The sequence below is a fragment of the Hevea brasiliensis genome, chromosome 10 (genome assembly GCF_030052815.1).
Source record: "Hevea brasiliensis isolate MT/VB/25A 57/8 chromosome 10, ASM3005281v1, whole genome shotgun sequence".
NCBI lineage: Eukaryota > Viridiplantae > Streptophyta > Magnoliopsida > Malpighiales > Euphorbiaceae > Hevea > Hevea brasiliensis.
Window position 1 is genome coordinate 94,380,432 of NC_079502.1, and position 12,183 is coordinate 94,392,614.

The 12,183-nt window shown below is 24.3% G+C and overlaps 1 protein-coding gene across 2 annotated transcripts; it reads left to right on the top strand.

The window, feature by feature from the left end:
- Positions 1 to 9,522: 9,522 nt before the first annotated feature.
- LOC110651828 (cytochrome P450 81Q32-like) lies at positions 9,523 to 11,797 on the top strand. 2 transcript variants are annotated; one of them, XM_058154461.1, is made up of 4 exons: positions 9,535 to 9,615; positions 9,754 to 9,841; positions 9,945 to 10,852; positions 11,013 to 11,797. In XM_058154461.1, the coding sequence occupies exons 3-4, from the start codon at positions 9,962 to 9,964 to the stop codon at positions 11,625 to 11,627; spliced, it is 1,506 nt and encodes a 501-aa protein (XP_058010444.1). In that variant the 5' UTR covers positions 9,535 to 9,615; positions 9,754 to 9,841; positions 9,945 to 9,961; the 3' UTR covers positions 11,628 to 11,797. The 2 variants fall into 2 exon arrangements, with proteins under 2 accessions (XP_058010445.1, XP_058010444.1); XM_058154462.1 differs by lacking the exon at positions 9,754 to 9,841 and having other exon boundaries at positions 9,523 to 9,615.
- The last annotated feature ends 386 nt before the right edge of the window (positions 11,798 to 12,183 follow it).

Below are 12,183 nucleotides of genomic sequence, written 5' to 3' on the forward strand. Positions count from 1 at the left end.
TCGGCAAGAACATCCTTGAAGGTATATTGACTTTTCTTATTTAAATTGAATCCAATTAAATTAAATTAAATTAAATTATTAAAATTAAATTAATTAAATTATTATATTTTAAAAATTAAATTAAACTCAAATAAATAAAAAATTAAATCTAATCAAATTACTTTATTTTAATTTAATTTAATTTAATTTAAATCAATTGATTTTTAAATTTTAATAATTTTTTAATTTAAATTTAAAATTTAAAATATTTAATCTGATTTTAATTTTAATTTAAATTTAATAATTATTAATTAATAAAATTAAATAATTTATATATATTAAATTATATATAATTCTTAAATTTTTTTATAAAAATAAATTAATTTAAAAAATTAATAAAATAATTTAATTTTATTCAATTTAATTAATTTTTTCTTCAAAATAAATTAAATCTAAATAATTAAAATTTTTAAAATATAAAATTAAATTAAATTAAATTATCTTAAAAATTAAATTTAATTACTGAATTAAGATTTAATTTATTTAATTTAAATTAAATAATACTTACCTTTAAAGTTTTCGGTCTAAAGCATGACCATTGTCCCATCAGTCACAGTCGCAATGGTCATTTTCTGGCATTGTTAGTACATGTGAATCATATTATTTCTCCAGTTAAAACTACTCCGGTGTAGAATTCACGATTAAAGATATGGCCATGTTAACTACTTTCTTAGAATTGAAGTGGCACGTTGTTATTAGTCAACGAAAATTTATGCTTTTGTGATGCTTACTAGATATCCTCTGTCTTCTCTCGGCGATTGTTGACTTATTATTTTGTGCTGTTTGGCACTGTATTTATGGAGGATTAAAATTATTTTTTTTAATAAAAATATTCTTTTAAATATTATTAATAAAAATAATTTTAAAAAAATAATTTTAATATTTTTATTATTAAAATTTATTAAATTTAATTTTAAATTATTTTTTAATTAATATATTTTTAAAAATAATTATATATATATATATATATATATATATATATATATATATATATATATATATATATATAACATAGTGGTGTTTCAAAAAAAAAATTGTTATATAGCACTTTTTTTTAAAATTTATCACGTGCACTATCATTAATAATTTTTTTTAATAATAATAATTATTTAATTTTTTTACTTCTCTTTTAATTATTAATATTATTTATAATTTTATATTATTATTTATGATTTAAATTGTATATTTTTTTAAATTTAATTTTTAAAAATTTAAAATCTTTTATGGTTAAATGTAATATTTAAAAATTATTTATATTATTATTTTTATAAATTTATTTGTGTAAAAATATTATTTACCACATATCACATTTCATAATAATAATTATTTAAAATAAATAAAAAAAAAATAATAATAATAATAAAATGTTAGTGATGGCCATTAACTTAAAAAAAATTGATCATTAATTATGTTCTTATAATCAACTATCATATAATTTAATTAACTTTAAATTATTTCATATCTTTAATAAATATTTTTGTTATATTGTTATATTTTCTATCATTTTTATTATAAAAATTTTATTAAAAAATTTAAAAGACAAAAAGTATAATTTACATCAAAAGTTATAAAATTAAAGCATAGATATTTGAATTATTTATAATTAATATGTATTAATTTTTATGTTAATAATTTAATATTATTTTTATTTCACTTTTCTATTATTAATTAATACTTATTATTATTATTATTATTATTATTATTATTATTATTATTATTATGGTTAATTTATAACCATTGAGCTGAAACTGCTAAAAAAATAAAAATATTTTATTGTCTTAAAAATTAAATTTAAATGCTTTTATTACCGTTTTTCAATAAAATACTATTTAATTATAAAATTAAATTTTTATTTAAATGATTTTTATTTGTATGTCCATATATAATATGTCATATGAAATATTTAATATATATCGACCACTTTTCTCTCACTAAGTATTTTCATTTCACTTAAGTGCTTTCAACTTTTTTTTTATTTGCTATTTTTATTTTTTTTTCAAAAATTATTTGTTATCATTCTTAAAATTTATTTATTTAAATATATTTAATTAATATTTATTTAATTACAATTTTTTATAAATTTCTTATTTAATATTTCTTAAACTTTTTTAATATTTTATTTCATTATAATTATACATTGAATACAATTATAACTAATATTTTGATTATTCATATTTTATTATCATTAATTTTTAACAAAATTTTTTTAAAATTTTAATTAAATATTTAAATTTTTATGCATAAATTATCTTTCAACTATATTTTTATATAAAAGTAAAATTTCAACAATATAATACAAATATAATCATATTGAAAATTTAATTACAAGTAAAAATGAATAAAAAATAAAGTTATAAAATTAAAATTATGAGATATGTCTTTTGAAAAATAATGATATTTTAAAATTATAATTTTTATGAAATATATTTATCTTATATAATAAATTTATGTAAAATGATAATATTTTTGTGAAATAATTATTTTATAAAAAATATATTATATTAATAAAAAAATATTTACACTTTATAAAAATTTTTTAAAAATATGATATTTTTAAAAAATAATATAGTAAAATGTTATTTTTAATTGATAATAAAATTATATATTTTCATTATTATTCAAATTAAATAATTCAAATCATTATTAATAATTAATATATTTTTTTATTATATTTTTTATTTCTTTTTTAACTATTATTATTTATAATGCTACTTAAAATTTATGATTTAAATTATTATTTTTTTAAATTTGATTTTTAAAAATTAAGACATTGTGTAATTAAATATAATATTTAAAAATTATATATATTATTTTATAAATACTAATTATTATTTATTTTTTTTATTTCATTTTAATTATCATTATTATTTACGATAGTACTTAACATTCATGGTTTAAATTATTATTTTTTTTAAACTTGATTTTTTAAAAAGTAAGGACTTTTATTATTAAATGTAATATTAAAAATTTATTTATATTATTTTTTTATATAAATTTATTTGTGTAAAATATTATTTGTCATATATTATCTTTAATAATAATAATAATAATAATAATAATAATAATAATAAAACTATTAATAGCCATTAGTTTAAAGAAAATTACCTATTAATTTATGATTTTATAATAAATTATAAATATTCTCTTTTATACTAATTATTATTTAATTTTTTTACTTTTTTTAATTATCACTATTATTTACAATATTACCTTAATATTTATTATTTAAAATATTATTTTCTTTAAATTTTAATTTTTAAAAATTAAGACATTTTATAATTAAATATAATTTTTAAAAATTATTTATATTATTTTATAAATACTAATTATTATTTAAATTTTTATTTTTTTAATTATCATCATTATTTATAATACTACCTTAACATTACTAATTTTAATTATTATTATATTTTAAATTTAATTTTTAAAAAATTAAGACCTTTTTATGATTAAATATAATTTTTAAAAAAAATTTATATTAATTTTAAATAAATTTATCTATGTAAAAATATTATTTGCCATATGTTACTTTCAATAATAATAATAATATTCATAATAATAAAAGGTCATTTATGACAATTAGTTTAAAGAAAATTAACTATTAATTTGTTATCTTATAATCAACTATTATATAATTTAGTCAATCTTAAACTATTTCATATTTTTAACAAATATTTTTATTACATTGTTATACTTTTTATTATTTTTATTATGAAACCTCTATTAAAAAATTTGATAGATAAAAAATATAGTTTATGTAAAAAGTTATAAAAATAAAATATAAATATTTAACTTATTTGTAATTAACATGGATTATTTTTATATTAACAATTTAATATTTTTTTATTTCACTTTTTTAATATTAATTAATACCTATTATTATTATCATTATGGCTAACTTATAATGGTTTAATTAAAATGGTCAAGTAAATAAAAAATATTTTACTATTATAAAAATTAAATTTAAATTTTTATGACCGTTTCTCAATTAAATAATATTTAAATATAAATTATTTTTTTTATTTAAATAGTTTTCATTTGTTTGTCTATATATAATATGTTATACGAGACATTTAATGTAAATCAAGCGCTCTCTTCTCACCAAATATTTTCATTTCACCTAAATGCTCTTAAATCTTTTTTTGATTTACACTATTTTTTTATTAATTATTTCAAAAGATATTAATTATCATTCTCAAGATTTTTTTATTTAAATACATTTAATTAATATTTATTTAATCACTAATTTTTCATAAATATCCTATTTAATATTTTTTAAACTTTTGAATATTTTATTTTATTATAATTATATATTGAATGCAATGATAACTAATATTTTGATTATTCATATTTTATTATTATTATTAATTTTTAACATAATTATTTTTAAATTTTAATTAAATATATATATTTTTATGCATAAATTATCTCTTAATTATATTTTTATATAGAAGTAGAATTTTAAAGATAAATTATAAATATGATTGCACCGAAAATTTAATTATAAATAAAGATGATTAAAAATAATTAAAGTTATAGTGTTAAAAATATAGAATCTGTATTTTGAAAAAATATATATTTTTAATATTGACTATATTAATAGAAAATGATGATATTTTAAAATTTTAATTATTATGAAAATATATTTATTTTATATTATAAATTTATATAAAATGATAATATTTTTGTCAAAAAATTATTTTATAAAAAATATATCAAATTAATAAAAAATAATCTACACTTAGCTATAGTATTTTTAAAAAATAATATAATAAAATATTATTTTTAATTAATAATAATGCTATATATTTTCATTATTATTAAAATTAAATAATTCAATTTATTATTAATAATTTAATTTTTTATTATATTAATAACAAAAAAATTATATTTATATATTTTTAAAATAATATTATTTTATTATTAATTTAATATATTTTCAATAATTTATAAAAAAATAAATATTGATTTACATAAATTATGGGATAAAATATAAAAACTTTATAAAATTTAAATTATTTTTTAAATAAAGTATTTTGATTATATTTTAAACGAAATAACTATAGTGTAACACCCATAATTTTTAAATTAATTATTTTATGGGTAACTAGTAATATTTTATTTAAATTTTGGGACAATTATTTGAAATTTTTCGAATTTTTAAAATCGGATTCGATTTTTCAAAAATATAAAACTTTTGATGATTTTTAAAAATTTATTTAAAGACCACGTGGCAAAACTAAAAATATATTAGACCCTAAGAATTTTTCTGAGTTTTCTAGAATTTTTTTGGGATTTTTGGGCCTCGTTATTTATCTCAAGGCAAAGTAAAAATTCAATTTCGGGTATCCTGAATCGAACCGAATCGGATCGAACGGGCGGAATCGAAACCGGCCTTTTCTTTTTCTTCGCTTTCCTCTCCCACGCGCTCGACACCCTCACTTCTATCTCTGTTTCCTCTCTCCTCCCTCCTCTCCTTATTAGCCAGCCACTGCCCCAGCCTTCCCCAGTCATCGGCGCACCTCCAGGACACCTCCTCGTTGCCGGCCGATGCTCCAGGTGGCCGGAAAAACTGCCCAAAAACTCCCTCTTTGCGTGCGCACCGTTTTGTCTTCCCGGCCAAAATCCGATTGATTCGGCCACCAATTTGATCGGGTCTTGTACCAAAACACATCTACACCTCGAGACCTTTCCATAGATACCAAGAACACAAAAATCCATAGAGTGGTTTGTCCAATTTTTGTTCGGGAAGTTTTAGCCCATTTTGATTTTTGGGCTAGATTTTTTGAAAGCCGTAAACTAAACCAAAAATCCTAGAGTACCATAGTGCTTCACTCATCGAGAGCTTTGAGGAAATAGTCATGTCAAATTTTTTCGACACCGTTTTTCGGTAGGTTTAGCGAAACTTCACAGTATTTTTTCGAGCATTAAATGAGTTTAGAAAATTTCGTAAAAATTATATACTAACCCCCGTGTTGTGGGCTTCGCGTAGGTATATTCAATTCGCAGAAATTCGACGGTTGCTTTGGTCTATAATTTCGGGCTGGACAAACAGACTACCGGAAAAGTTTCAGAACCGGGTTGAGAGTATAGGCTACCCTATCATTTTTAGACGTCCCGGACGCTTCTCCAGGGTCGGAATTGGCATAGGTAAACTCGAAACCTACTTTTTCTTAACTATCTAGTGCATGATTTCGATTACAAATCTATAAAATATTCGTGATAAATTAGAAAAATATAATTCCTTTTGCATTAGCTTAATAATATTGCTAAGGACCGTGGGGCAAAGTTTTAGAATTTTTAGAGCTCATTTGGGTAGTTTTTGCAAAAGGGGTAATTGTAGGGACTAAATTGTAATTTTTCAAATTGTGGTTGTTGACTGTTTGGGTGGGCCTAGGAGGGGTCATATGATGTGATTGAGTTGTGGATGTGTGACTTGTAGATATAAAAGTATATTTTGAACCCTTTTGCAGGTTGGGTGGGTCCTAGGTATAGAAGAGACTTTGCTGAATTTTCGGTACAATTTAGGGTATTTTTTGTCTTTTCCAAACTTGTATTGAGTCAAATATATTAGATAATTACAATAAAATTTGTCAGGTGAGTCGGGACAGCCTTCCTCCTCCGCCCAGCAGCCACAGTGATCTTATTTTAAATCTGTGAGTAAAATATTAATTTTAATTATAATTTCAATATTATTATATGTTCAAGCATGCCCATGCATCACTTATAAATATGTATCTATGTAGTTAAACACTATGCACATTTTATAATGTATTCTTAATTGATGAAGTGCCATGGATGTTGTTTATGGTAATTTGGAGCCGTGTGTGTGCGTTGGTAGGCGTGTGGTGTGGTATTAGATATGGATATGATTGGTATACGCAACTTGAGAGATACTCGCTGGGATCCGATCATTTATGGATAAGTCAAGGTAGGCACGGCTTGAGAGACACTCGCTGGCCCCCGCATTTGGTTTATTAAGTGAAAGTCCGGCTTGAGAGACATTCGTTGGCAGATGTTGAATTAAGAGAGCTGTATAAGGGATCAGCTCCTATATATGTACTGTTTGAATAGTATTAGGTGTGTGAGTGCTCCAACTTGCTTTTTTACTGTTATGATGTGATTTGTATGAAAATTATAATGATGTTGCATTCCACTCTTCAGGATATATTAACTTTAGATAGCTATAGAAATTGTGATTAAAATTGATATTTTACTCTCTGAGTTGAACGCTCACTCCTGTTCACCTTATTTTTCTAGGATACAGAAGATTTCTTGTTGAGTACTAACCTACTCCTCTCCCTCGCAGGTCATTCATTAATATTTATGATGTTTGTATAATTTTACTAACTCCTAGAATTCCGCATGTGTTAGAAGTACTTAATTGATTTGGGTATGTATTATAATTGCTGTGTTTGATATGTAAAATTATTAAATGCATGCATGATTGGATTGAATGAGGGAGCTGAGCTCCCATTGGATCTTATGATATTATGAGTATGTAAAGGGTGAGCTAAACTTTTCAAATAATTATATATTGTGCTTATAGGTTAGACGAGTCAAAAACTCCCCATTGTATGGTCCATGTTATGATCGGACTCTGTCCGGTTGAATTCTTGAAATTAGGCTTAAAATGAGCCTTAGGATTGGGTTAAGGAATAGTGAGACTTACTACAGGTTTTGGGGGCTTTAGGCTGATCCAGGTCCTAGTGTCGGTCCGACCCATAAGTTGAACATATAGAAACTACTATATATATATATATATATAAAGAATTAAATAAATAAAATTTTATTTAAATTAAATTAAATAAAAAATATTTTAATTTAAAATTATTTTAATAATAATATTTTATATTTAAAATATAATTAAAAATTAAATTATAAATTATAAATTACTCATACATAATATGAATATTATGCTAGTTTTAGTAATAATGTTAAACGGGCCTTTGTCTTCCCTTGCAGAGCTCTTTTTTAATTTCACGGACAACAGTCACGTGTTTCCAAGTCTATTGAAATCTTTGTCAAACTGGAGAGCAGGCGGCGGATACATAATGTTAAAGACCAAAATTTAAATAATTAATTTTTTAACGAATGTAATATTATATATTTTTGTAAGAAAAAAAAATACATTGTATTAATAATGAATATTGTAATTTTTAAAATTTTTTAAATATATTTATTTATATTAATTTTACAAGAAAATTATTAATATTATGTGTGTAATATTATATCAAAAGGGATGCAATGTAACATAAAAAAGTATAATTTCTCATGTTACCTATATAATATTAATAATAAATAATTATATGTAATAAATTTTAATGAGTGCAATGTTATACTTATTAGAAAAATTATTTAAATAATTATATAATTAATAAAAATTTATTAATTGTACTTTTATAAAAATAATAATTCCTATTTATTTATTTTTTTATAAATTATATATTTTATTAATTTTAAATAGTCAAAAAAAGTTAACAAAAAAGGTATATATTACACTCAGGTTAACACTCAGGTTAACACTCAGGAAAAAACCTAATACAAATATATCAATATATAAAATAAGACATAAAAAACTCTGAGTTTTTTTTTTTTTATCATTTCCGATTGTTTTTTTATTTTCTTTATATATATATATATTAATATTTTTATTTTTAGGGTATTAATATTCACACTTTGCAATATTTACTTATTATTATTATTGTATTTAATGTTAAATTTTTTTAATGTGAATTTTATAAATTTATTATTATTATTATTATTATTATTATTATTATTATTATTAAATTTAATTTCTTAAAAAAATTGAAGAGGGCCAAGTGTCACATATAAACCCTTAATTCTAGTTATATATATATATATATAATGTATTCAATTAAAAAAGATAAAAAACATTTGGCCCCCACCCGTTGCTGTATTAGCAATGGCGAACCTAAAATATATATATATTTTTTCTGTATTCAATATATAAAAAATATAATAAAATATATTTTTTTAATTATATTCAATGAGATTTAATATTTTGAAAATTATTAAAAACTGAAAAGGATTCATTGATTTTTATTATAAAAATATATTTTTTATTAAAAGAATATTCAAAATATAAATTTAAAAAGAGTTAATTTATAAAAAAATATGTATTTATAGAAAAATTTTTAAAAAATAATGGGTCAGTTGATCCGACGTTTGCCACTATGCATCCACTATTGGTATTGTAAGGGATATTCAATTCCATAATTATTCACATGTATAAAAAATAAGTTATAAAATAATTATGTAAAATATGCTAGGGGCAATAATGGCAATAATGGGTTCACCGTATAATAGCTATCTGGAAGAATACGGTTTGTTAGCTGGCATATCAGGACAGGTGTACTGATTTCATTTGTCATTAGAGTGTGTAGGACCACTCTGTAACTAAGCTCACCGACATAACCCGAAAACCCTTTTTTAGTTCTTTCTCGTTTGTTGTCGGTTTACCAATCAACATTTCCGTCCCATTTCGGCTTATCATTTCCCTACTCTCGGCCTGCGGCCATAAGCACAGACTCTTGGAAACTTTTCGAAGTTCAGGTTAGTTTTCTTTTCTTTGTTACAGTTCTATTTTTGCCGATTTCATAGTCTTCAATCTCTCCTGCCATAGCTGCTGCTTTTATGGATCGTTTGGCTATTCTTCAAGTTTCTGAGAATTTGCATTGAACTATATATAAGGTCCTCGAACCTCAAGTAAAGCTTAGCTTGGCTTTTCTTCAACTATGAGATAATCGAGTCTGCTGCTCCGCTTTCAGTGAATTTTTGAGTTATTGCTTCTTTATGCATTTTATTATTATTATTATTATTATTATTATTAATTAATTAATTGATTCCTATCGTTTGATATTTGGTTAATTTTGTTGTAACAGTCAAAAAATTTTCAATCATGGAAGACTCGATGCTTTACTTCTTCCTTTCCCTTTTTATCCTCTTCCTTGTTTTTAAAATTTTCCGATCAAGAATATGCCACAGAAACCTCCCTCCAAGCCCACCTGCACTTCCAGTTATCGGCCATCTCCATCTCCTAAAACCACCTATGCACCGCACTCTCCAAACTCTCGCTAAAAAATACGGCCCCATCTTCTCCCTCCGCTTCGGACGCCGCCTCGTTGTTGTCATCTCATCTTCATCTGCCGTTGAGGAATGCTTCACCAAGAATGACGTTATTTTAGCCAACCGTCCACAATCTCTAGTAGGCAAGTACATATGTTATAACAACACTACCATTTCTCAATCCTCCTATGGCGAACACTGGCGCAACCTCCGCCGTATTGCAGCCATTGAGGTCTTCTCCACTCATCGCCTGAATATGTTTCTGGGGATCCGAAAAGAGGAAATCAAGCGATTAATCACAAAGCTATCACGCGAGTCACTGCAAGATTTTACCAAGGTAGAGCTGAAATCAATGTTTAAAGAGCTAGCATTTAACGTTATGGTGAGGATGATTGCAGGGAAAACGTATTATGGAGAAGATGTAAGTGACGAGGAAGAGGCAAGACAATTCAGAGAGATAACGGGTGAGATAGTTTCTAATGCAGGGGCAGCAAATCGAGGGGATTATTTTCCAATCTTGAATTGGATTGATGGTGGTAGGTTTGAGAAGAAGTTGAAAAGACTTGGAAAAAGGTCTGATGAATTCTTGCAACGTTTGATTGATGAACACAGAGGCAAGAAGGAGAATTTAGAGAGCATGAACACTATGATTGATCATCTTCTTTCTTTGCAAGAATCAGAACCTGAATATTACACGGATGAGATTATTAAAGGGCTCATATTGGTTAGTGATCCTTCCTCTATTTCTTGTCACCAGATAGGTTGATTTTGGTTTATTTGATTTCTATTAGAACTTTCAGACCTTGGAGTCTAAGATGATTTTAGTTTTTTGGGCAATAGGACCATGGGATTGATAAAGTTATTTTTCAATGACCCTTGTACAGAACTTGCTATTTGCCGGAACGGACACATCAGCGGTGACATTAGAATGGGTGATGTCCAATCTACTCAACCATCCAAACACACTGAGGAAGGCCAGAGATGAAATAGATAATCAAGTTGGCCAGGAATGCTTACTAGATGAACTTCATCTTTCCACATTACCATACCTTCAAAAGATCATCGTCGAGACCCTACGATTATACCCAGCAGCACCACTTCTCCTCCCTCACGTATCATCTGACAATTGCAGTATCGGAGGATATGACTTGCCACGTGATACAATGGTGTTGGTAAATGCATGGGCCATACATAGGGATCCTTTGCTTTGGGATAATCCATTGAGTTTTAAGCCTGAGAGATTTGATAACGGAGAAGGCGACGGTGATGGCTTCAAGCTTATACCATTTGGACTGGGGCGAAGGGCTTGTCCAGGGACAGGTCTAGCCCATCGCCTGGTGGGTTTAGCTTTGGGGACATTGATTCAATGCTTTGAATGGAAGAGGGTCACTGACAAGGAAATCGACATGTTCGAAGGCAGAGGGCTTACTATGCCTAAGGTTGGGCCGCTAGAGGCCTTGTGCAAAGCACGCCCAATCATGAACAAGAACCTATCTTGACATCATAGCATGTCGATGGCTACCAATAAACTATGAAGACTTTCATTGTCATGCATTAATTGTGGATGTTTGGTATAATGTATTTACGGAAAATTCTAGCCTGCACTCGAAATATTAAAATATAATAATCTCTATAGATATATAATACAATTATTTTCTGAATTAAAGAATAGTAGGTTTCATGTCTTATGAAATCTCTCTTTTTTTTTTTTGATATTTATCGTTTTTTCAAATAATAAAAATGTGATGTATTTTTTTAAACAATTGAGTCCAATTAGGACTAACTCTAATTAAGGTGTAATGCCTTTTAAGTCAAAGTCAGTGTGTGAGACTGTAAAGTGACGATATTGCAATGCTTTTGTAGTCAAAGTCAGTGAATGAACCAGTACTGATAGATGAACAATTCAGATAGGGATTGGTGCATGTGAAACACGAAATGGCAAAAGGACAAAAGAAATGAAATGACACTGTTCCCTGCTCGATTATTATTCGTACTTGGATCATTGGATTTTTCTCTGTAAATCTCTTAACGCGTGTTCCACGCCTTGGGAATTAA